Below are 26,327 nucleotides of genomic sequence, written 5' to 3' on the forward strand. Positions count from 1 at the left end.
TTACCTCTGGTAGGGGAGTTTACCAGCTGATCCAGGGCATTTGAGTTGATGAATTTCAGGAAGCACTGGGCCTGGGTGTTTGTACTCGAGTAGTTTTCACAGTTATTGGTGGGGTAATTGAAATTGCCCAATATCAGGGTGTTCGGTAGGACCTTCATGTTTTCCAGTGTCTCCAGAAAGGTGGAGGGGTGGTCCTGGGTCATGGAGAGTGATCTGTAGCAGGCCACAATTTGCATTGCAGATTTGCCTGATGCTAGTTGCACATGGATGATCTCAGAGGTATCATGCTGCGCAACTAACCTGGAGGTGTAGGTATACTTGATGAATATGGATACACTCCCTCCTTTTGTGTTTCAGTCTGTGTTCTGTGGCTGAAACGTGTGGTACGAGTTGTAGCCCGGTAGCATTGGGGTGCTCTTTGGAGCCTTGAACCAGGTTTCAGTTACTGCACAGATGTCGACATTCTCCATACTGAGGAGTGTTTTGTGCATGTGCATTTTGAGATTTAAACTCCTGGCATTGAGTAGCATAACCCTCAGTTTTTTTGTTAATTGTGCTGTTTACGGAGGTGGGTTTGACTTTTTAAAAAAGGCACTATGGGGGCAGCAAGAGCCTTGGCCAGTATTCAAAAGCCTAGAGGTGACAGGTGCAAGCCATCTCTTGCAAAGCACTGCATCTTGTCGAGCATGTCATCCCAGGCTGACAGACACTGGATCCCCTTTGTATGACACCAGAAGCTTAGCCAATTGTTGAAATTGATCATTTTTTCTTTATACTGAGGTATCATTCTTGGTGAGGGCAGGATGCTACTCAGGGTCAGGGTCATACCAGCCTGGGCTACATGATCAGAGAGCTCTTCCATGTCTCTTTTCATGTAGTCCAGGGAGGTACATCTCAGGTCATTCACACCAACATGAACAATGACAGCGCCATATTTGTACTTGTTCTGGAGTGACCTGAGTGCTTGTGTTATGTGGTGGATTCTGGCTCCCGACAGGCAGCTAACAGTAACCTTTTGCTTGTCCAGCCTAGTGAGTGGGACATCAGTGTGCCTGACTATAGAGTCACCTATTACTAATGTGTTATTTTGCCTTAAGGGCTATGATTGAGTGACACACTGATTTTGTGTTTTATGTGTTGTCTGGTTTGTGACAGGAGGTGCAGGTTGTTTGGGTGTCTGCTTTGGAGGTCTCTGGTGCTTTTGCAGGTTTTTATTTAGAGCCTCCAAGTATGATTTTGTGTTTTTATGTGTATTTTTTGCCAGTGCTGGTTTAGTAGGTCTATGTGTGGCTGGAGGTGTGGTGCAAGTGTTAACCTTCTCCTCTTGACTGTCTGTTTCAGTCTTGAGTGGAGACAGCATAGCTTCCAGTTTGGCTGTATAATTGCATCTCTCACATATGTTAGTGTTTTGTGGTAGAAGGAGAGGGTTGTCTGTGTACATGAGGCAGTTGTAACATTGCCTCAGGATACCCAGATTCACCAGCTGGACTGGAGAGTACACCTGAAATTGCCCTTTGGTCATGCCTGAATAGTAGGGTGAGCTGCTTGGTTGCTTGGCTGGTGTGGGGTGAATAAAGAGCCTTGCCCTGCTGGGCAATCAAGTGTCAGGGTATATTAATGCTTGCTATTAGGTCTGAGCAAGTGCTGGGCTGTTGGATGCTTTTAGAGTGCTTAGGTTGAGAGTTAGACTAGTTTCAAGGGAAAAACTGAAGAGGAGCCTTAGTGGAGCCAGGAATAATTTAACCCTAGCTAACCGGCACTGCCCAGCACACAAAACCATACAAACACGGTTTTTATAGCAGGGAAATGAAAAAGATAGAAATTAGCCCAAAATGGCCAATAAACTACTAACTTCTGGGCTGGAACCACTCCTCCAGGGACAGATAGGCTGCTCAAAGCTCCCCTCTCTCACAGGTAAACAGACAAACTTCCTTCTATCCAAGTAAGGTATGGGCAACTCAGAAACTTGTAACACAGCCCTGAATTCAGCACTGATCTGAAAATTGGACTATACTAGCTTAGTAAGGCGGGAAACAAGGAATTTTTTTGTTTTTTATTTTGTTTTTTTGAAAAGATAAGGCAAAAACAGTAAAAAATAGACTTAAAACAGCTTTAAACAACTACAAATGATCAGAAAAGACTATCACACTTTAGTGTGTAGCCTACAACAGTTAAACAAATTATTTAAACAAAAATAAAAGACTTTTTAAAAGTGCAGGCAGTTAAATATGTACAAATGTGACAAAAACAAGCTTTTGAATCACAATAAACACTGGAAAATCGGCGTTAAGCTTCTCTGAAAATCCTGCTTCTGTGTGAACATGTGACTTACACTGCACTAAAAAGTAAAGTAAATAAAGTTCTCTAGCAAGCAATTGATTTTAGAAACAAAATAATGCCCCTTTAAAAGTATTGCATTACTGCTGTGCTTTCTATAGTAGCAGCAGCTGTAGTCAGGTCATTAAATACCTGAAAGGCTACTTTTCTCAATGGGTAAATGCACGGATTAAACTAATGAATGGCTTACAGGGAGAGCTGTTGTCAGTAGAACTACACTTTGAGATGGAATTTGGTTAACACCTTTGAAACTTCCTGCAGGCACTCTTCCCCCACCCCCCTCAGCCAAAGGTGAGCATGCTCAGAAAGGCAAGCCTGAAATGTAAACAAAGGCTGAATGTTGTTGTGTCTTTCGGCTTTTCCCGGTTAGGAGTCACCACAGTGGAACTCCGGTCCGCTAATGATTGGCAGTAGATTTTTACGTGCTGGCTTGCCGGGCCTAACGCACAACCTTCAACAAAGGAACACCCATTCACTTATGTCACCACACAGAAGACGCTCAAACTGAGAATCGAATGGGCAATGTCTAACTGTGAGGCGACAATGCTACCACAGCACAAGGCTGAATCAAAACAAAAAATCCCTGATAAGGGGTTCTGGTGGCACTGAAAACTACCTTATAGTCTAGGAGGAATGGGCCATAGCTAGTAAACCTGTGCCAGCCTTTTCAGGAGTGTGTGTGTGTCAGCTATTTGGCAGGGACATGAAGCACTGGTTGGACAGAGAGAGTGTTGGAGGACTTGGCTTGGAACCCTGGCTAAGTACTCAACTCTATAGCTGTGCCAGTAGGGAGTCTTATTGGGGAGCTGGAGAAAGAGTGAGAAGCCAGCCCCGGACAGACTTTGGTCTCTATGTGCTCTTAAGGTAAATTGCACTTGATGCAGAAGGCTGCACCTGGAAATACTCTATGTGTACTTGTAATCCTCACACTGTACATCCCCCACTGGTGCCAGAGTTGAGCATTGGGGTTCTTTGATCACTAGTCCAGTGGTGGGGCATCACATTATTGGTAGGCAAGTGGTGGGATCGCCACATCACATTTGGTTAGTAGTGGTGTGGATATTGAACTCCTGTAGCCTGTATATAGTGGTCACTAAAGAAGGTGTTTGTACTCTCAAGCAGCCACACAGTGAACATTCAGAGTTTGATATCACAATACTTTTTTTTTTTTTTTTTTGTTAGCTTAGTTAGTCAGGGAGATCAGGCAAGGATGTCAGCAGAGGATTATGGGAAGCTGACAAGGAGTCAGTTGGATAAGATATGCCAAGCCAAAGGAATGGTGCATGCCAATCTGACTAAAGGAGAAATGATTGCAGCCTTAGCAACAGCTGCATCACAGACCAGCAAACAGGAGGACACCTAGACTGGCCTTGGGAATGTATAATTCTCAGAAAATGGACAACAGCTTTGCCTCAGAGGACTTAAAATCTGTCTGGTGTTAAAAGGACTCAAACTGGAGGCCAAATGGTTGGAACTAGAATCAGCAGAGAGAGACTGAGACATCTGGAAGCTGAAGAAAATGAGAGAATGAGATGTTTGGAGGCTGAAGAAAATGAGAAGCAGAGGCAACATGAAAAGGAAATGCTGACTCTTTGCCAGAGTCATGGAGGTAATGCAGAAGGGAGTAAACAAACCCCAGAAGCAATAAAGGTCAGTTAAGTTCTTCCACACGTTACAGAGGGTGATAATTTTTATAGTTTTATGCATACATTTGAAAGGGTATGTAAACAGTTTAATGTTGACCAAGGGCTCTGGGTACAGTTCATGACCCCCTTTCACCACGGTAAAGCTGTAACTGCTGTTTCTAAATTGTCTGATACAAAATCCTTAAATTATAATGCCATTAAAAATTATTTCTTATAGTATTTTAAGGTAACACCTGTAGCTTATCGAAAAAAAGTTTTGTGATCATAAAAGCAAGGCAGATGAAAGTGTGTGTGAATATATTGCTGAACTAAGCACTTATTTTTCATAGGTGGGTGAGTGGGTATAATGTCTTCACTTTTGAAGGGCTGTCAGAACTTTTGGTGAGGGAACAAGCCCTTAGCACTTTGCCTTAGGATACGAGAATCTGGTTGGCAAATAGAGAATGTAACACTGCAGATGAGTTGGGGAAAAAGGGAGACCTATACCTAGCAAGCAGGGCATCACTGCACAGGAAAGGGATACCCAGTGCTGCACATGGGTCTAAGGGAACCCATGGTGGGCATCCTAATCCATCCCAACAGAATTTGCTAGTAAGAGGAGAAACCACTAATTCAGGTACATGGCCAGGATCAAAGGATAAATGTTTTAAATGTAACCTGTGGGGCCATATAGCATATAGATGTCCATGGAGGCAAGGTGGGGAACAAAAGGTGAGGGAGCCAGCAAGTGGGAATAACAGAATGCCAGCAGTAAGTTGTGAGACACAGCCTCTGACCTAACCATTGTGAAGCTTGCAGTGGTTAAAGAGGAGCACTACTTACTTGGGCAATCTACTCCAGTCAGAGCATTAGGAGGGACCCCATTCCAAATAACTTTGGCTAGGGTTCACCTTGACTGGGTGGGTGGAAAAGGAAGCAAGTAAGTGGGTGTGTTTGAGGATATCTCTGGAGATGCCCTGATAGGGAATGAGTTTGATAATGCAGTACCTTGTTTGCATGCAGTTACATGTAGTCAGGCTTCGAGACAAGTATATGGGTCTGTTATCCTGGGGGGAACCAGACAGACTGCACACTTGAAGCCAGAACTGGTGAGAGGCTACTTCAGAAAGGGAGCCACTCTGTAGCAGTGAGACCGAAGGTGAGACACAGCTGCTGGTGGGTACTGATGTTCCCTTGTACAGAGTGACTGCAAGGGCAGTAGTAGTACCCAGGCTGACTGTGAGGCACCGTTGTCAGAGGATACCAGACCTCCTGTGGAAGCGGAGCTGAGAAGGTTTACAAAGAGAGAGTTGAGACAGGTTCAGCTCTCAGATGCTACATTGCAAAGCTTGAGGGAAGTAGCCAGGGAGGCACCTGATTCTCAAGGAAAAGGGGAATCTGTATAATGGGAAGGGTTACTGTATAGAGAGTGGGACCCCTGAGGGAGGGCTAGAAGGTGAGAGAATACAGCAGTTGGTAGTGCCCAGAGCCTAACATCTGGCACTTCTAGCCATAGCCCATGACATTTCCTACCAAGAGACGTATTATGCAGAACTATAAATCCAAACAGCAAAACAATGTAGGGGAAAAGATCAACTGGTATGTAAAACACAGCGATGTAGAAAAGTCACAAACACACCAGTTGTTCATGGTAGAGGTGGTTCCAAAACTTTAATAAAATCGTGAAAATAAAGAACAGGTAAGCGCTTTCGCATGTAGCTTCTTCAGACCTATTATCAAATTAAAAACTCTAACCAGCTTTTAAACACCTTGTAACAGTTTCATCCAATCAACTGAAAAAGCATTAAAAGTTGCTAAGCAACATGATTGCATTGAAAATGCCAATTAAATAAACCAATTAAGCCTGTTTACATTCATATTCCTAAAAACAACTAAATGTTATAATGACTATAAAAATGCATATGCGATTAAATTAAATACTCATATTACCTATTACCTAATAATTCATAAAAACAGTTAATCTATTTCATAAACTCAATAAATAAGAAAATGTACATATTAAAATTGCATAACTGCTCAACTAGTGCGTGTTGATTTAAAAACAATCAATCTACCATATCTCCTCTTTGTCAGCCTCTTTTTTAGGGGTCTTGCTCTCAGTGCGGGTTGTATCGAAACATGTTCATTAAGGCCAGGGGAATAATGTGCCCCTAGTCTAAAAATCAATTTCATCTCAGCATGATATGTCTTGTTAACTATATCCCCCATCCTAACATCTTGATTCAAAACTTCCAATACTAAAAACTTGAAATTGTGTCCCTCAGTGGATGTATTCATGTGTTTAGCTATTGCACTATAGCTCCCTTTACATGCACAATACAAATGGTCACGTATCCTCTCCCTTAGACGCCTGTTCATCTTATGAACATAAAAACTGGGACAGGCTGTGCACTGTGCTAGATGAACAAGATTTTTAGTGTTACAGTCAGCTTCAGGAAAATGTGTAAATATTTTGTTGCAAGTGGGATGTGTGAATATCCTAGACTCATCTATACAATTGCAAAATGAACAATTATTGCATTTGACAGTACATGAAGAACTTATCTCATTGCTCATGCTGTGGATATTCTGAGAAAAACATTGTCTCTGGCGTAAAGATTTCTTATTTTTGTATCCAAATCTTTGCCTGTCACCCACTACCCCAGCAATATCTGCATTGGTTCCTAAAATAGGCCAGTGCCTATAGATGATCTCCCTGATGTCCCTTTCATCACTCAAAAAAAGCTAGGCTAAAAAAAGGGGGCGTATTACCAACACTGTCAGTTGCGGATGTTAACATTCTATGTTGTAAAAAATATGGTTTGCCTCTATTGTGTCTCCACATTCTGACCTTGTTTTGTGTATGATGTATCTCCTCCTCATGGTAGCCTCTGGATCTGAAGTCAGCATCTATTTGATTCAACCCTCTTTCAAAATTGTGATCATTACTGTGTAGGTGACTAACCCTAAGGTTCTGACCTTCCAAAATGTTCCGAAACATGTGACCCAGATGCACGCTGTTGCGGTGCATGTATGTGGGTTGATAGCATTCTTTTCTTAATAGTCTAGTCTCAATATTATTAGTTGCATCCTTCACTAGCAGAACATCCAAGAATTCAGTCTTCACATTCGACTGTTTGAATGTGAATTTCAAAAAAATTGTGCTTGTGTTCAACATATGAACAAACTGGTATAGTTCTGCCAACTCCCGTCTCCAAAACATGAAAAGGTCATCCACAAAACGTCTGTAGAAGGGCACATAAGCTCGATAGAGTTCAAAACATACATCACATCCTCCTCCCATGTGGACATAACCAAATTGGCATAGCTATTGGCACACAAGGTGCCCATAGCTATGCCTGAGGTCTGTAAGTAATAAATCTCATTGAATGTGAATGCATTATTTTCTAACACCATTTTCATCAATAAACATAGAAAATCAATGTGCCTAGAGTCATACTTGCTCTTACTTAATAGTGCTCTTTTGACCATCCGAATACCTTAGTAATTGGGTATACTTGTAAAAAGAGATGTCACATCCATAGTAACAAACAAACCTACTTCTGTATTCACATTCTCATCAACAAAGGTACGTAATTCCTGCAAAAAGTGTTTGGTGTCAGTCAACACCGACTTGCACTCAGATAAAACAGGTTTAATTTTTTTATCTAAATAGATGGAAATAGGTTCGGTGGTCCACCCACTCCCTGCAACGATCAGTCTAAAGGGAGGGTGTAATGCATCCTTGTGCACTTTGGGCAAACCGTTCAGAATGGGTATTTTTGGGTACTCGACCAAAAAATAATTAAAAAGCTCCGTCGTTATAAATGAATTCTCTAAACAGTCCCTAAGTGAGCTGATGACATACTCACTAATTTTCAGAATTTCATCTTTATCTATCACCCTATAGGTATTAATATCTGAAAGCATCTGGTTCATACTGTCCACATAGAAACATTTGTCCATCACAACTATTTAACCACTTTTATCAGCTGGTCTGAAAGTTATATTACTGTCATTCTTCAAACTGTGCATCGCTTGGTTTTCGTGTCTAGATAAATTAACAAAACCCTTCCTTCTTTTTCCATTATTCAGAAGCTCATATATATCTTTTTCACACATTTTTATAAATGTTTCAATGGTCGGATGTTGTTGAGGGACACATCAATGTTAGTGTGTTCATGCCCTGTAAGAGCAAATGGAGGTTTACAGGGTCAGAACTGGGCGTGAACACACTAACATTGATGTGGAAACAGGATTAAGTGATTTAATTTGGAATATTTCGAGCAGAGTATTGACTGACATGGAATTGCAGGTACTTAACAAGGGCTTGTCTTTTATCCCTGCTCAGTGTGCTGACTTATCAGAGACATTAACTGATTTGAGACTGTATATCAGTAATATCTCACTGAAACTTGTTTTTCGTGATAGTTATGAGCATGATAATACTAGAGTTAATTATATTTTTTAAAAAAAACTAGTAACTATGTACCTCAACAACAACCTACCATTGAAATATTTATAAAAATGTGTGAAAAAGATATATATGAGCTTCTGAATAATGGAAAAAGAAGGAAGGGTTTTGGTAATTTATCTAGACATGAAAACCAAGCGATGCACAGTTTGCAGAATGACAGTAATATAGCTATCAGACCAGCTGACAAAGGTGGTCAAATAGTTGTGATGGACAGATGTTTCTATGTGGACAGTAGGAACCAGATGCTTTCAGATATTAATACCTATAGGGTGATAGATAAAGATGAAATTCTGAAAATTTGTGAGTATGTCATCAGCTCACTTAGTGATTGTTTAGAGAATTCACTTATAACAATGGAGCTTTTTAATTATTTTTTGGTCGAGTACCCAAAAATACCCATTCTGAACGGTTTGCCCAAACTGCACAAGGATGCATTACACCCTCCCTTTAGACCGATCATCGCAGGGTGGACCACCAAACCTATTTCCATCTATTTAGACAAAAAAATTTAAACCTGTTTTATCTGAGTGCAAGTTGGTGTTGACTGACACTTTTTGCAGGAATTACGTACTTTTGTTGATGAGAATGTGAATACAGAAGTAGGTTTGTTTGTTACTATGGATGTGACATCTCTTTTTACCAGTATACCAAATTATGAAGGTATTCAGATGGTCAAAAGAGCACTATCATGTAAGAGCATGTACGACTCTAGGCACATTGATTTTCTATGTTTATTGATAAAAATGGTGTTAGAAAATAATGCATTCACATTCAATGAGATTTATTACTTACAGACCTCAGGCGTAGCTATGGGCACCTCGTGTGCCAATAGCTATGCCAGTTTGGTTATGTTCACATGGGAGGAAGATGTGATGTATGTGTCTGAACTCTATTGAGCTTATGTGCCCTTCTACAGACATTTTATGGACGACCTTTTCATGTTTTGGAGAGGGGAGTTGACAGAACTATACCAGTTTGTTCATATGTTGAACACAAGCACAAATTTTTTGAAATTCACATTTAAACAGTCGAATGTGAAGACTGAATTCTTGGATGTTCTATTAGTGAAGGATGCAACTAATAATACTGAGACTAGACTATTTAGAAAAGAATGCTATTGACCCACATATGTGCACCGCAATAGCATGCATCCGGGTCACGTGTTTCATAACATTTTGGAAGGTCAGAAACTTAGGGTTAGTCGCCTACACAATAATGATCACAATTTTGAAAGAGGGTTGAATCAGATAGATGATGACTTCAGATCCAGAGGCTGCCATGAAGAGGAGATACATCATACACAAAACAAGGTCAGAATGTGGAGGCACAATAGAGGTGAACCATATTTTTTACAACATAGAATGTTAACATCCGCAACTGACATTGTTGATATTATGCCTCCTTTTTTATCCTAGCTTTTTCATAGAGTTCATAGATTAATACTAGGCTAACTGCTATTGTGAGCCATTTTAAGCCTAGCCAATAATCCCTTGTGAGACTCAAACCTTGCACCTTGTGTTTGTAAGGCAAACACCTTAACCATTAGGCCACCCTCCCAACCCTGGTCATGATAAAAGGGACATCAGGGAGATCATCTATAGGCATTGACCTATTTTAGTAACTAATGCAGATATTGCCGGGGTAGTGGGTGATTGGCCATGATTTGGATACAAAAATAAGAAATCTTTACGCCAGAGACAATGTTTTTCTCAGAATATCCACAGCATGAGCAATGAGATAACAAGTTCTTCATGTACTGTCAAATACAATAATTGTTCATTTTGCAATTGTATAGATGAGTCTAGGACATTCACACATCCCACCTGCAGCAAAATATTTACACATTTTCCTGAACATGTTTCGATACAACCCGCACTGAGAGCAAGACCCCTAAAAAAGAGGCTGACAAAGAGGAGATAGGGTAGATTGATTGTTTTTAAATCAACATGCACTAGTTGAGCAGTTATGCAATTTTAATATGTACATTTTCTTATTTATTGAGTTTATGAAATAGATTAAATATTTTTATGAATTATTAGGTAATAGGTGATATGAGTATTTAATTTAATTGCACATGCATTTTTATAGTCATTATAATATTTAGTTGTTTTTAGGAATATGAATGTAAGCAGGCTTAATTGGTTTATTTAATTGGCATTTTCAATGCAGTCATGTTGCTTAGCAACTTTTAATGCTTTTTCAAGTTGATTGGATGAAACTGTTACAAGGTGTTTAAAAGCTGGTTAGAGTTTTTACTTTGATAATAGGTCTGAAGAAGCTGCATGCGAAAGCGCTTACCTGTTCTTTATTTTTACTATTTTATTAAAGTTTTGGAATAACCTCTACCATGAACAACTGGTGTGTTTTTGACTTTTCTGTATTATGCAGAACGTTTAATGGCCTGGGATTTTCAGGGATGTAACAGCTTAGTGCAGGACCTGTGAGCAGTGCCAAAAGTTAGACAAGGCAGGAGGCAAGGTCAAAGCTCCTTTGATGCTTTTGTCTATGATTGAGGAACCATTTTAGAGGGTAGCTATGTATATTGTGGGGCCTCTGAGTACCCCAAATTCCACAGGGAAGAAGTATATCCTAGTGGTAGTAGATTATGCTACCAGATACACTGTGGTGGTGGCTGTGTCCTCCATCAAGGCAGAAAAGGTGGCAAATGCTTTGTTGGAGATTTTCAGCAGGGTAGGTTTCCCCAACAACTACAACCACAGAAAAACATACTGAAATTATGAGGCAAAATTCTAGATCTTCAGCAAAGCATCTCCATCAAACAGATTTCTTTGAAATATTTCTTCAGAATCCTGCATGCATTTTCTGGTACTGATATTGTTTTTCTCTGCCATTTCTCTTACTACTTCATTATCTCCTTCTCTCTCCATCTGGTTCTTTTTGTCCGGGCCTCTTGGCCTCCTCTGCACCTGGAATGGAAACAAGAAATACTCATGCCCTGGCCAAATTTCTTCTAGTTCATAGGTTACTACTAGGTTAACTGCCCTTGTCGGCCATTTTAAGCCTAGACAGTTACCCCATGTGAGAATCAAACTCTGCACCTTGTGTCTATAAGGTAAGCAACTTAACCATTAGGCCACACTCCCAACCCTAGTAGTATAAATATCATCTCAAGTGTCACCTGAAGAGAAGCTACTAGCCTATCCAAACTAACCTAGTCAACAAAGAAATGATAAAAAAATAAATAATTGAATAAAAATTGAAAGGCAAAATTCTGAAAAAAACACATATTTTTTGAAGGACCAAGCCCTGTTGCATCTCAGTTTGGTTTTGAAATAGAGACAGCACCAGGGTCTGCCTTATAGATCTACATAATTCTTGTATATTATGAATCTGATAGCTTTCAAGACATCTTAGTAGGTATTGTAAAGAAGATTCCTGTCCTTTTTAAAAAGAATGGAAACGTCTTCGTTATTCTGTATCATTTAGTTGGAAATTAATAACTCCCCCTGAAGGTCAAATAACAATTTCACAGACACAGTGTTTATTGAGTCAGCAACATTATGAGGAACTGTACTTATGGTTAGAAAGTAGGAAACAGGACAGTCTGATCATGCTCCATCATTAGAAACTTTTTGTTTTTGTTTTCATTTTATATTTGGAGATCTTTGTCAATGACTGTGAAGATCCATGTCTCTGTTCTAAATGTATATCAACATCAGACTGGGGAAAGCACCAATATAAACCATTGTTGTTACTGTATAGCTTCTTGAATTATGTTGAACTACTCTCTGGCAAAGATCTTCTAATCAAATATTGGCTAACAAGCAATGCTGATTGGACCAGAGGAAAATTAGGAATGGAGGTGCTATGCTCATTCAACTGATCCAGCATGATCCCAGGTTCCTCCACTGTAGGTAATGATGATTTTCCTCCATTTTTATATTAGTTATGTAGCACTGTAGACAGAAAGAAGTATTTTAGAGGATGATGTGATATTACAATATTTGTGAGGAATCAGTTTGGAAGTGAAAGATAGGGCTGTTCTGGGTGAAATCTTAGGAGGCATGATTTGGAGGTGCTGATAGGATACAAGTACAGTACCAGCATTCATTTATGAATCCATGAGGATATTGCAGCTTCATAAATGAATGCTGACCCCATATTTACAGTTTCAGTTAGAAGCTCCATGTGATTCTGGTAAATATAGCAAGGTGCTTGTTCTAGTTTGTTACAGCTGTAGAAAGCAAACAGACTGTTTGTTACAGTTACTCTTTTTTAAACACCTTGTTATGGTACTCCAGTTTAAGTTATGGGCAGCGCCAGTCAGATGACCTAGCTATTGCTCTGATTCATGCTTTTGAAATCTTTCCTTTCTACCCTGCTTCTAGGTCAACTTCAGTTGTTATCAATTTCCTTGTTAAATGAGATGATTAATGTAAACGCTTTTCTGTAGGAAGATATGGGCTAATGCCTACCATGAACATACCAGACACTACTTCAGCAGACTTACTCAGAACAATTTCTTTTTGAGATTATGCTAGTATTTAATGTCTGTGAAGATGCTATTTTTGTATTAATATCTCACGTTGCAAAAAAATTTATCAACTTTTGTAAGTCTTGATCCTATAAATAAATGGATGTATTGTTCTGACTTCAGCTGCATGACCTAACGGATGTAACCAAGTAGATTTTTAATTTCCTATGCTTGCTGTGTTATGTAGTGAGTAATATTAGCTGCTTTCAATACATGAATATTTCACTGTAGTGGATTCCTATTAAATGAGTTGGTAGAATATTGAAGTTAATGTAAAGCTTCCCTTTATCCTATACAGTTATACTTTTTGGAGAACATTGCAATATTAAATGTTTACACAAAAAATTAAAGACCAGTGTACTCACTTTCTAAAGGCAATTCAGTTTTCATTAATGTTTCTATGTGATGCAGAGTAATGGCTCAAAGTGGCATTATGGCATGATTGAGAGATTCTGTCCTTTCGTATACGTACAAGATAATAACAGTAGAACATATTACACTGTGGTTCAAACAATCACATGTTTATATGTTATGGATACAGACTATATACTGGCTAATAGATGGTAGAACATAAAACACTGTGTACCAACAATCACATGTTTATCCATTATTTTTTTTCATGAGGAACATGGAAGGTGCAGTGTACATGTAAAAAAGCATACTTTGGTATACCAGCAGTAGCATTTTGGAGGAAAACTATAAATGCCTTAAAACATGCTTTAGTTCTGAGGCAGTGTGTTTTCAGTTTAAGCTGAGTTGCTGCATTGTTTTCAGTTTTTAAGTAGCTGCATCTCCTATCATGTATGTTCATAGGTACTTATTAGGGAAGTGGTATGTTCAGCCATATAAAATGTGGCATGTAACCCAGAGACTCTGGTGGGCTTATTTGCCACTCCAGTTCATGAAGACCATGCTGCTTACCCCAGAAGTAAAGTTGTGGGTGCCAATCAATTCATCTAGGCAAAATTGTAGCTAACTCATCTAGCATCCCATGTGTCCCGTCAACTTAAAAAAAGGAAAAAAAAAAAAAAAAGAAACTGGCACCTCCATCAAATGAAAGAAAATCGTCTTCTCAAATGTGAAGACCAAGGGAAGAAAATGTCTTTTGCAACTATAGCATGTTGCTTGCTAAAATCATGACATGCAGTTTGCTAGTAAACGTTCACCTCTCCAGGCTTGATTGCAAATGCAGCAACTTCATAAGTTGATGCCAGTACCACACTCCCTACCCATTGGCTCTGTGGATTGTGCCTCAGACAGCTAGGCCCCATGGAAAGCTGCCTTCCAATTCTGGCTCTCCCAATGTGTTACTGTGCTTCATGTACAAGGAGAGCTTGTTTCATATGTAAGAGATTCTACAATAGGATTGTAGTGTCTATAAGGCTTATCAGTTCAATGGCCATTAAAGCCTTGAGAGCAATCATCCTCATATGGCACCTCCTACCTCCACAGGGAGAATTTGCTGCACATCCAGCTATCAAAGTTCACTTTAATGGAAGCAGGTGTTTCACTCTGTCTAATGTCATTAGCTAGTTTATTCCTAAAATAGCATATATGCTGGGAGATGAATCTATTACCCCAGCATGTCCTGTTTGTTTGTTGGAGAAGCTATAATCTTCGTATGGGTGTTTCTGGTACTGTTAGTTCTGTGAAGGTATAACAGATTGAAGGGTGCAGTGTCCCTCATGTCCCTAGAAGCTTAACATAAATCTTAAATCAGATGTCTATAAGACACAGAATACTGGGATATAGATTCAACTCTGTTTTGCAGCTAATGCTACTCAGGCCTGTAATTTTTTTTTGTCAGTTAAGAACCTCTGAAGTCCTTCTTCTTGTGTAAAGTATTAAACAAATATATGTCAAAGGGGATATTATACCTGATAATTGGTTGATATGGTCTCAGTAGATAAGGATCTAGATGAGATTTTCTGACTACTGTCAGTCTGGAGAGCTGTACTATCTGTGCTGAAGGGAATATAACAGTTTTGTTTTCCAAATGTAGCAATACTACATTTTTGGAATTTAATTTAATCCCGTTTTTTTTTACAATTATCTGCAAGATCTAAATCAAGCTGCATTAAAGTGGTATCAGAATTTCAGCAAATAACAATTCCTAGCCTGTAATCATCACATAATTTAGTGAACCATTGGTCTTGGTTTTTGGTTTTAAGGTTGAAGAAGCAGATACCAAGCATAAGAGATGGAAGCACAAAGACCTGGCGGACACTATTGTTTACCTTTGTACTTTCTGATATGGAGTTAGATACTGTAACTATGTGTTTTCTGCCTGACAGCCAATTTGTTATTCACTCACAATATAATGGTCTATGCTTATGTCTTTAAATTCATTTACATAGTCACCATCCAAAGCTTTTGTGACCCTTTTGTAAGACATTTAGTAGGTTGAATATGTATTGATTAAGCCTAATTTGTAATGGTTGAGAACAAGAAGGTTTTCAATATCAATGTTTATAAAGTTTGATATGATAAGTTCCATGGCTTTGCAGAATAGACTGGTTAGATTAATGGCACTGGTTTTACCATAGTCAGAAGTAGAATTGCCTTTGTGTAAGGCATTACAGTGGGTGTTTTGCATGTTTCAGATCTGTGCTCAGTGGAGAGGCTTATGTTGAAAACATTTAGAAGAAGCTCTTAGAGGAAGAGTCTCACAATAGTGATTAGACATCCAGAAATATTAACAAGACCAACCAACAAACATAGTATTTTTTATTTGGACAGGGTGGTTATGATTTGATTCATGGTAGTCTTTGGAGGAAAATAGGACTTCAGGATTTGTGGAAATGTCATGGCCTTAGCTCATATGAAATGAACACTAAATTCATCTCCTAGTATGTTGGCAATGTGCTTGAAGTGGGTATTCTCATTATGGATTATCACTGCTGAGTGCTGTTTCTTAGATTCCTGTTGCTGAAGCTGCAGAGAGACTGACCTACTTCCTACTGTGATATTGGGAAAAGATAAATGTTTATTCTTCTCAATTAACTTCTGAACTTTTGACTTAATATCTCTGTAATCTGTACAACTGGTTTAAGTCTTGGTGGCTTTGAGTTGCCCGCCTCTGGTATAAAGTGATACTGGATACTCCCACCCAGTCACATTACATCAGCTCATTCTACTGTTTATAGTGAGAACTTAGCAAAGTCCCACCCATTTAGCTTCTGAATACTGAATTATCTCTCTTCATTTTCTACTAAAAAAAAAAAAAAAAAAAAAAAAAAACTGTTTCCTGCCTTTCCTGGAACTAGTGTAGTCCAGATACAGATGTGCTGTATCCAGGGCTGTTTGTAAGCTTCTGAGCAGTGCCAAAAAGTCTGTTCTTCAATTTTTCCCTTATATCTGATAGTTCTCTCCTCTCCTGCACTTTTACTAACTTATTAGTCTAGCAATTTACCAAACTTCTTGTAGCACACAAAAGTGCTATCAGCACTAAACGTTCTATAAAGAAACAGCTCCAGTACTTATTATTAATGCCCACCCCTCCAGGCATGTCTAAAGGTCAGTTCCCTGTGCTTTCTCATATTAACCTGGTGAGCCTGGGCATCCTGAGGCAATGTAGCAACTGCCTCATGAACACTGACAACCCTCTCCTCTTACCTCCCAACACTCAGACTTGCGGGAAATGGACTTATATATCCAAACTGGAAACCACACACTCTCCAGCCAAGACCGGAATAGCTGGTCAAGAGGAAAAAGTCAGCACTTGTAAGACACCACATGGAACACATAGCCCTCCAGAACACACACCAGCATGCCTTTACATAAAAACACAAACCACACACCCACCTTCGTGGAGGCTCTCAATAAAAATCTACCCAAACAGCAGAGACGTCTAAGGCAGAAATGCACTTGACCACCACAACACAACACTAATCTTGAGACACATAACTCTCCTAAACAGTGTACAAACAAAGCCCCTTAAGGCAAAACAGCATGCCCAACACACTAGTCATAGGTGACTCAATAGTGAGGCACACTGATGTCCCACTCACTAAGTTGAATAAGGAGAAAGTAACAGTCAGCTGCCTATCAAGTGCCAGGATCCACCACATAATGCACGCACTTAGGTCCCTCAACAACAGGTACAAATATAAGTCTGTCATTGTACATTTGGGTGTGAATGACCTGAGATGCACCTCCCTGGACTACATGAAAAGAGACATCGAGGAGCTCTCGGATTATGTACTTGAGGAGGGTATGACCCTTGCCCTGAGCAGCCTCCTACCATCACCCAGAATGATACAACAGTACAAGCAGAAAATTACTGATTTCAACAATTGGCTAAGTTTCTGGTGTCATTCTAAGGGGATCCAGTATCTGTCTGCCTGGGATGACATGACTGACAGACCTTAAAACTTTGTCAGAGATGGCCTGCATCTGTCACCCCTGGGCTTTTGGATACTGGCCAAGGCTCTTGCCACCCCTATAGTGCCTTTTTTAGACAGTGTTCCAAAGACTAAATCACCACCGTAACAGCTACAAACAAATGCAATCTGAGGATCATGCTGCTCAATGCTAGAAGTCTTAATCTCAAATCGCACTCACTCAAAGCACTCCTTAAAATGGAGAACATCGACATTTGTGCTGTAACAGAGACCTGGTTCAAGGCAGCAGAAAGCTACCAGGCTATAACTCATTTCATACCTTTTGCCACAGAACGTGGACTGAAGCTCCAAAGGGGGTGGTGTTTCCATATTCAGAAAGGATGCGCACACCTTCAGACTGGTTGCTCAACATAACGCATCAGAGATACTTCAAGTGCAGCTAACATTGGGTAAGATAATGATTCATGTTGTAGCCTGCTATAGGCCCCCAACCATGACCCAAGTCTCACACTCCAGGTTCTTAAGCACCATGGAGGATATTAGAGTACAAGCTAACACTCTAATACTGGGCGACTTCAACTACCCCTCCATTAACTGGGAATACTACTCATGTACCAATATACTTGCCAAGTGTTTCCTGGAATTCATTAATTCCAGTGCCCTGGACCAGCTAGAGGTAGCAACATCCTTGATCTGGTCATTACTAACATGGGCAACCGTTGCTCTAAACCAATAGTCAACTCCTCCCTGGTTAGATCTGACCACAAAGTAATCACTTTGGAAAACCCCCCCCCCCCCCCGCAAAGGTAACCACCATGAAAAACTTCTTCAAAGCTAACTTTGGTCTCCTAAAAACAGAGGTGGCTAACTTCACTGCACCCATGCAATTAGAGAACATCTGCATGATTGCCAAATCATACACCATGAACACGTACACAAATGCATGGATCTCGCCATACCCAATAACCACGATGCTCTCCTCTAAAAAATGAAGCCAATCTGGTGGTCCCCTGCCATAAACAAACTCTACAAGAGAAGGAGAAGGAAACTGATGTGAAATAAGGTGAAGTCCCAAGACTGGAAAAACTCCCTTATCAGCCTCAACAAAAAGTTGAGATCCCTCATCAAATCGTCTAAAGCTAGCTATGAAAACAGAATTACAGCAGATAGTAAAGACAACCACAAGGCCTTCTATAGTTATGTAAAGAATCTCCATGGCAATATCCAGATTTGTTCAGAGCTGTTGCAGAATGGCACCTCCTATACTGAGCCACAGATATTGCCAATATACTGGCCAACAGATTCAGTGCCAACTTTACCCCTCCCCTCCCAAAGGACCAATCACAATACCAGATTGCCAGGCACCCAGTATTACTGATGCACAGGTTAAAACAGTACTGTCCGAGGCCAAGAATGCAGCTTCTATGGGACCCAAAAGTATCCCTGGTTGTGTTCTACATGAACTACAGAATGAATTGGCACCTCACCTGTGTGCCCTGTCAAATCACAGCCTCACTTCAGGCTTTGTCCCTACCAAATGGCGCACTGCTACAGTCATCCCTCTCCACAAAGGAGGAGTGACTACAGACCCTGGGAACTATCACCCCATTAGCCTGACAAGTCTGATATGCAAAGCTATGGAATGCATCATCATGGACCTAATAAACAAGGATATAGGGAATCTCCAAACTCTGGATCCCATACAGTTTGGTTTTGTGAATGGTAGCTCATGCTTGCTCAACCTGGTCAACTTCTTTGAGACAGTCACCAGAGCTGTGGATGAAGGCAAGGTGGTTCATACAGCCTACCTTGATCTGGCCAAGGTCTTTGATACCATTCCCCACTCAGGAATCACAGAAAAACTCACTAAGCTAGGCATCAACCCCTAATCACTAGGTGGGTTGCAAACTGGCTCACAGATAGAACCCACAGTGTGAAAGTAACTGACTCCAAGTCAGACTGCCAACCAGTCACTAGTGGAGTCCCACAGGATTCAGTTCTGGGTCCTCTCCTGTTTGGTATCTGCTTCTCTGAAGTCCAGGCCAACACGAATGTACTCTGGCTGACAGAGTTTGCAGATGATTGCAAGTTAGGAGCCATAATTAACTCCCCAAATGATGTTGACATCCTACAGAAAGGCCTCACTGAGACCAACGACTGGTGTCAGAATCATAACCATAAGCTCAATACCAAAAAATGCGTCATCATCCCCTTTGGGAAAAACCTGGTTCCCATGAATTACCACATCTATAGTAGTTCATTGAACACAGAAGACATCATAAGAGATCTGGGGACACAGGTTGACAGCAACCTCTCTTTTAACCACCACATTGCCACTGTAGTCAGAAAGTCCTTCTATGTGGCACATCTCATTATTAAGGGTTTTGCATCCAGGAAGAAAGAGGTCATTGTCTCTCTCTACTCTTCCCTCATTAGGCCAATCTTTGAGTACAATGCCCCATTTGGCAAGTACCTCACTAGACACCTGTAACAACTGGGAGGCCGCAGAAGTACCTCACAAAGAGGATCCTAGGCCTTAAACACTTGTCCTATATGGACAGACTCAAAAATCTCCAACTATTCTCTGTCTCTTATTGCCTACTTAGAGGCGATCTCTGCTTGACTTACAAAGGCATGTCTGACCCAGCACTGTTAGAAATGCTACATCTAAAGAAATCCCAATCCCTCTGCACTACATGCTCCAGAGACCTCACCCTCATTACCTCAATCAACAGAACAAGCTGGAGGGACAGGTTCATAACCCAGAGACTGCCCATGCTATGGAATAGGCTTCCCATACATGTCAAGTGGAGCGCCTCACTGGCCCTCTTCACGAGAAATCTTCATGAGTGGATGGGAAATAGAAAATTCATCCCAGGGATCACTCCAGTGGCTCTACTCGACAGAGGCACTGGGAACTAAGGTCGGGTGGCATGATGCCAGGGTAATCCTGTGGGCTAGGCTTGCAAAGGCTCAAGGGCCATTAGCCTAGTGACCCTGTGACATAGGTGAATACTGATCTGTAATTATACTTTGTTTCTACTGTTGTTTTACTTTTATAATTGGCTTTGTTTTTCATATATATATATATATATATATATATATATATATAGAGAGAGAGAGAGAGAGAGAGGTTCTTTTCATTAGTACTGTAACAACTGCAGTGATATATAAAGAATAATATTCTGCAGTTAGTTATATTAAGTGAAACAAAGAGAACAAGGTAGAGAGGCAATGCAATATGGAAACCTCCAGTTCAGGCTATCCCCTGTACTGACCCAGGTAAACTGGCTACAAGTCAAGATATCCTCATGTAACAAATCACTCCATCTGGTTTTAGCCTACCTCCCATCCACAGCATTCAATTAGAAATTCAACACATTGTTAAAAACAACATCCAATGAAAACAAATATACAAAAAACTCCTATTTATTCAGGACTTTAACATTAACATGCTTAATCAAATCCACAATGACATAACAGATCTCCTCACTGAGTATAACCTACAGCAACTTGTACAGAAACCCATGTATCAAAATTTAAAAACTAATAACCAATCCCTTCTAGACCTCATAACCCTTTCACCCCCCCCCCTTAGTCTCTGATATAACTATCCAACAACAATCCATCAGAGAACACTGGCCCTTCAGCTTTCTACTACATTCCTTGAGCAAAAGGTCTCATCACAACTGATCTATTTTAAAGCCAAACCGGACTACAATATCACAAAATGCAAACCAGCTCCCAAGATTAGTCCAACATTCTAAATGCAACTGAACCCAGGCTCCCTATAGTTTTATTCAGCAACACCCTAAAAACCCACAAAACACCTACTTCCCACTATGTAATAGACTATACAAAACCAAAAAGAATGATTGGTTAACCATACCTTTACTAAAACTCAGGGATGAAGTGTGGCATTCTAGGAAAGCCAACCCAAATATCGACACAAGCAAATTCTTTGCTCATTTCAGAAGCCTCCTAAAGCAAGCCCAGCTAATGAAATCAACTCAAAACTCTCTAATCAACACACTCAAACAGTGCCACAGAAAGGTAAAAAGTCTATTAGGTAGAAACAAAACATCATGCCATAGAACACCACACACATGCTCCCCCTCAGACTTCCAACTGAATTCAGCAACCCATCCCACCACAAGTATGCTCTCAATTCCAAAACATTCCATAATACCTTCTCTAATTTTACTTGGACCAGAAACAAGAAATAAATGCTAAACAATGTACTATACAGTTATGTAGTGCATGGAGCATGACAATTACACTCCAATATTCAGATAAAGACAAATCAGTTAAGCACCAGAATGGCATGTGACCTGACCATAACAGTTGTTAAGCACCCCATGTTAAAGTTGTTAAGGTCAGGTCTAGTGCCAGGCAGTAAAATCTGCCAGTATTTTCCAGCAAATGACAGAGGCAGAAAAAAATATTTGTTTTGCTTGCTGTCAAGACTGGCAGTGTGTCCCCAACTTCTACAAACAGGATGTATCAGCATCCATTTTCTGAAGGATATGAACTTTGAAACTCAAATGTATGCTTTTATTTAGTGACTTCAATCCTCAATGGTTTGTCCAAAAAACACAGATTTTATGAGGAACATACCAAAAATATGAAGCAATATGGACATCTTGAAAAAAAAATCTAGACAGTTGAGATGTTTGAAAAGTAAGTGTAGATGTCATGGATTGCATTACACTACCTTTCTTGAAAGCACTTGCTAAGTATTTTATGACTTTGAAAGCCAGGATAACACTTAGTGATTTTTTCCCTGCAACTAGTAGTACATGTAGCAGACAAATCTCAATGTACTATCAAGAATTAAGAATAACCTTAGATTAGGTGTTTGAGACCTGGATGGATGGAGCTTTTACTCTCAAGGTGAATTTCCTGGGTCTATATTAGAACATTGAATATTTAACAGTTCGACTCACTAAAGGTCAACCTTTAGTGATCGAACAGTTAAAACATCAAATGTTCAGAAAAAAAAAAAAAAAGAACAAAAAAAAACTAAACAGTGTAGGCAGGGGGCAAGCCTTACAGAGATTTCCGTTTACTTGTTCAATGTTCAGCAGTTTCGCTATTCTCGTGTCGACAATGTCAGATTCGACATTGTCGGCTTTCGAGAATCTAATATAGACCCAAATTTCTTGGCACAAGTCTTGAACACATAATAAGCAGGTTATGATCTGTGACCCAATCATAATTCTCAATATTACAGCCATTTCTAAAATAATATTATCATTTACATGATCATAAAAACTGATTAGACAGGTGAAAGTAGAAAGATTTTTCATAAAGCCATGCTGATAGATATGCCACTGCCATTCTTATGTACATTTTGTATTTCTCAGGTTGTAGCAGAAATGGACCGATAAGAGTTCAGTCCAGCAAACTGTTAACTAACTTATAAAAAAATAAGTTGAAATCACCATGCCTGAGATTACCATAAAGTAAGTCTGAAAGGCATCTTTTGATTTATTCGCAGAACACAGAAGTTACTATGATTGGATGGCACTTGTCTACAATATAACAATTCCCATTTGCACTAATTGTCCTGTCTCTCCTATTACCCTGTTTTCTGTATGCAGCTTTCTGTATGCAGCTCCAGTCTTTACTAACCTTCAGTCATCATTTCTTTCCAAATTAGAGAAAACATACAATAAAACAGCTAGATTCGTCCCTAAACTCCCCTACAAATCCCACCACTGCCCCACCCTTAAATCATTACAATGGCCTGAATTCCCTAAACAATTACATCTTTCACAGCTGCATATTACACACTCAATTCTTTATAATCCCACTTCCTCATCTGACAAACATCTTCTGGACATTTACAAAAAATATTGGGAAGTTCCTGTACAAATACTCTGTAGCTCACACCTGGATCTCTCTTCCACTTAAAATAAGAAGTATCTCCCATAAGGTCCAATTCAAACTAGAACTCATACACTACCTACTAAAGACCTTGGTCCTGCCCTTGCCAAGCTCTGACCTGATATCTAATTGATTTTCTTCCTAATTCTACTTTGATTACTCTAATATTTTTTCTCTCTTTTTATCCACTTTTCTTTATTGCTTTTATACCGCTCCTATTACAATATATTTACAATCTGGTTCTTGTAAATATTTTACATATAGTTTATCCTGCTGTTATTGTATTGAATTTCTTGAAACTTGTACATAAATATATATTTTTGTTGATTTCGTTTTATGTAAAATGTTCTTGCCAACATACCTATTGTAATTTTTTTAGTTTTTGTATTCTGGGATCACTGAAAATGGGCCTTTGGCTCAGCTGGACCAACCCGGTTAACAAATGACAGTAAATAAATAAAATAAAATAAATAATAATTGGAATGATATTAGCCTTTTTTCTGGATGATGGAATAATGCAAAAGAGTGTTAAAAATTAATGTAGATGTTACCATAATACAGAGGTATATTATTCAGCTAACTGCCACTCTTACATTTATTTTCCTTAAGGAAGCATCAACCATGCTTCCAGCAATATGAGGAAAAAGTAAACCATCTGAACTATGATGGATATTATCTTGAGTAGCCGATGAGTGCAAGATGTCAATACTAGCAGAAATAGGTGGATAGGAAGGTTTGTATTGGTAACCAGGCTGGCAAATTTCTTGGAAAAATATTAGCCACATAAACAGGGATGGTAAGTAAAGTGCCATTGTAAGAAAGTAGACCTGTACTACCACAAACAGTGTTCATATAACCATAGAACATTTTATGATTCTTGCTGCAATAAACAAGTTTTTTTCTTCATAATTTTCATTACACTCATGTGTGACTGATTTCAGATTCTTGCAAGCTGTTTTGAAGCTAGTTTTGGTGGCTCTAGTTTGCATTTTTATGTAGCCTATACTTTTGTTTTTTTCTTTAGCAAGTTGATGATAAGTATATCCCACCAAACAGGCGAGAGTACACAAAGATTGAAGTGTCTAATTATTTTACAGTTGCTCAGCAGGGAGGTACATTGTAACTTGAAAGGGTTCCAACAATGGAAAGGATCAGAATTACAATTTTCCAACTAAGAATCAGGATTAAATTCAGAATTTAAATGACTTGTATCCATGGAAGGGAATTTATAATGAGCAATGAATGACTTTTGTCACTGTCAGAAAAAGCACTGCGAAGATAAAAATCAATATGGTCAGAACTACTCAGTGGAGTGAAAGGAGAAATGTCACTTGCAATACTTATATGTTGTATATGCAAGGTGGGGATTTAGTCGACAGTGAAATTTAAGTTAGGAATATGGCAGGAGAAAAAAAGATGGGAGCAGTTTGTTAATCATAGCATTTGATTAACAAAGTAATAAGTCAGGAAAGTATAAACAGAAAGTGTGTTACATCACTTCAGTGTATTACATCACTTCAGTGGGTTAGATCACTTCAGTGGGTTACATCGCTTCTGTGTTATCAGCTTACCACTGTATTCTCTTTTACTGCAGATGGTATTCAGAAGACTGGTAGTCCAGTGGTGGGTTCATGGACTCCTGTGATCTGTAACTGCTGCAATGTCCAGACCATCCAGCCTTTGATTGCATTAGAACTGACCGAAAACATCTGCTTAGAAACCAAGCGATGGTTGATGTCCAAGATTGAGGGAATGAAAAAACATGGAGGTAAAAAGCTATAGTGAACTGTTGTAAACTATCATCAAGGTGCTTTTATCATTTATATTATTATAATATAATTTGAGGTAAGTCAAAGCTAATTTTAGTATTTCCTGTTTTTAAACAGACTTGTTGGAGTTGTATGTAAAATAAGTATGTCTTCCAACACTACTCAGAAGGCCATCTACTGTAGTTACTCATTTAGAAATGAGACAATGTTCCTGCACAGACATTGATGCTTAAGAAACTATATTTTTCTGGTAACTCATCAGGCCAGAGTTATTTTATTTGTAGTTTCTCGTGGCCCTGTCAATATCGACTGCATTAGCACAACTTCCCTTCCAGCTCCTTTATGTTGTCATTCACAATTTAACACCCAGGATTAAGGATATAAACTACTGATGACCTTCTTTCTGTAATATTGGGTTTGATTGCTGCAGCCTTTCTTCATTTGCCTATTGTGTGATCTAGCCCAGCTGGACAACTAAGTTAACAAAATCTAAATAATAACAAAAAGATCATTAATGATGATGATAATACTAATTATAATGATTACCTCACAAATACAGGCTTTTTAGCCACGTGAAGCAGAGTTCTTCTCTGACCCTACTCAGACTGTAACCTCGACCAGGTGATGGGAAATCAGAAATTCACCCCGATCTGTCATCTGTGTCTCTAATGGATTGATGCAACCTGTAAATGTTTGACCATACATGTCCTAGCTTATGCATAACCCTAGGTAGGGTACCAAACTTGTATGCATGGCTAGGCTTAAAATGGACCTGTGTTCATTAACTTGGCATATACCTATGAAATTATATGATGATGATAAAAATCAACTGTGTAAGCTTTACACAGTTCAAAAACATTGATTTTCCAACAGACAACCTCTTTATAGTCCAACTCACGTATCATCATCATCATCAAACCCCTCTTCCCCATTTTAGATAGGGTTGAGATGCCACATCTACTCTCCCTTCCTTTCTTCAGTCAGACCTTCTTATCTACTTTCTTCATGTGTCACGAACAAGTCTTGCAGGTATTGTTTCACACAATTCATCCATCTCTTGGATGGCCATCCTTGTCTCCAGTTACCTTCTTCCTGTCTCTCCCAAATCTGCGTTATCAAATATCTTCTGTTTTCCTGCACATGTGACCAAGTCACCATAATCTCTTCACCTTCTCTGCTGAGGCTACTTTGGCTTCAGCTCTGATGTCTTCATTTCTTTGTCTGTCCCACAATATCATCCTATTATCCATCTTAGGCACTTCATCTCTGTTGGGGTACTAAAGGTTAAACTACTACTAAATAATTTTGCCAAACTGAAATCTAAACCAATGCACAGAAGATTAATAACAGGCAATGTTAATGCAAAACAAGCCACTAAGTAAAAATAATTGG

General features: G+C 39.4%; 1 protein-coding gene across 4 annotated transcripts in view; it reads left to right on the forward strand.

The window, feature by feature from the left end:
• Positions 1-26,327, forward strand: part of LOC122809608 (anoctamin-10-like) — a 946,079-nt gene that overhangs the window by 242,997 nt on the left and 676,755 nt on the right. For all 4 annotated transcript variants that reach the window (XM_044081230.1, XM_044081232.1, XM_044081233.1 and 1 more), the window contains exon 2: positions 24,761-24,934. In XM_044081230.1, the coding sequence (XP_043937165.1) occupies positions 24,761-24,934 (174 nt within the window). The remainder of the gene's footprint in view (positions 1-24,760; positions 24,935-26,327) is intronic.

Source organism: Protopterus annectens, chromosome 8.part0 (genome assembly GCF_019279795.1).
Source record: "Protopterus annectens isolate FY-2018-M chromosome 8.part0, PAN1.0, whole genome shotgun sequence".
Classification (NCBI taxonomy): Eukaryota; Metazoa; Chordata; order Ceratodontiformes; family Protopteridae; genus Protopterus; species Protopterus annectens.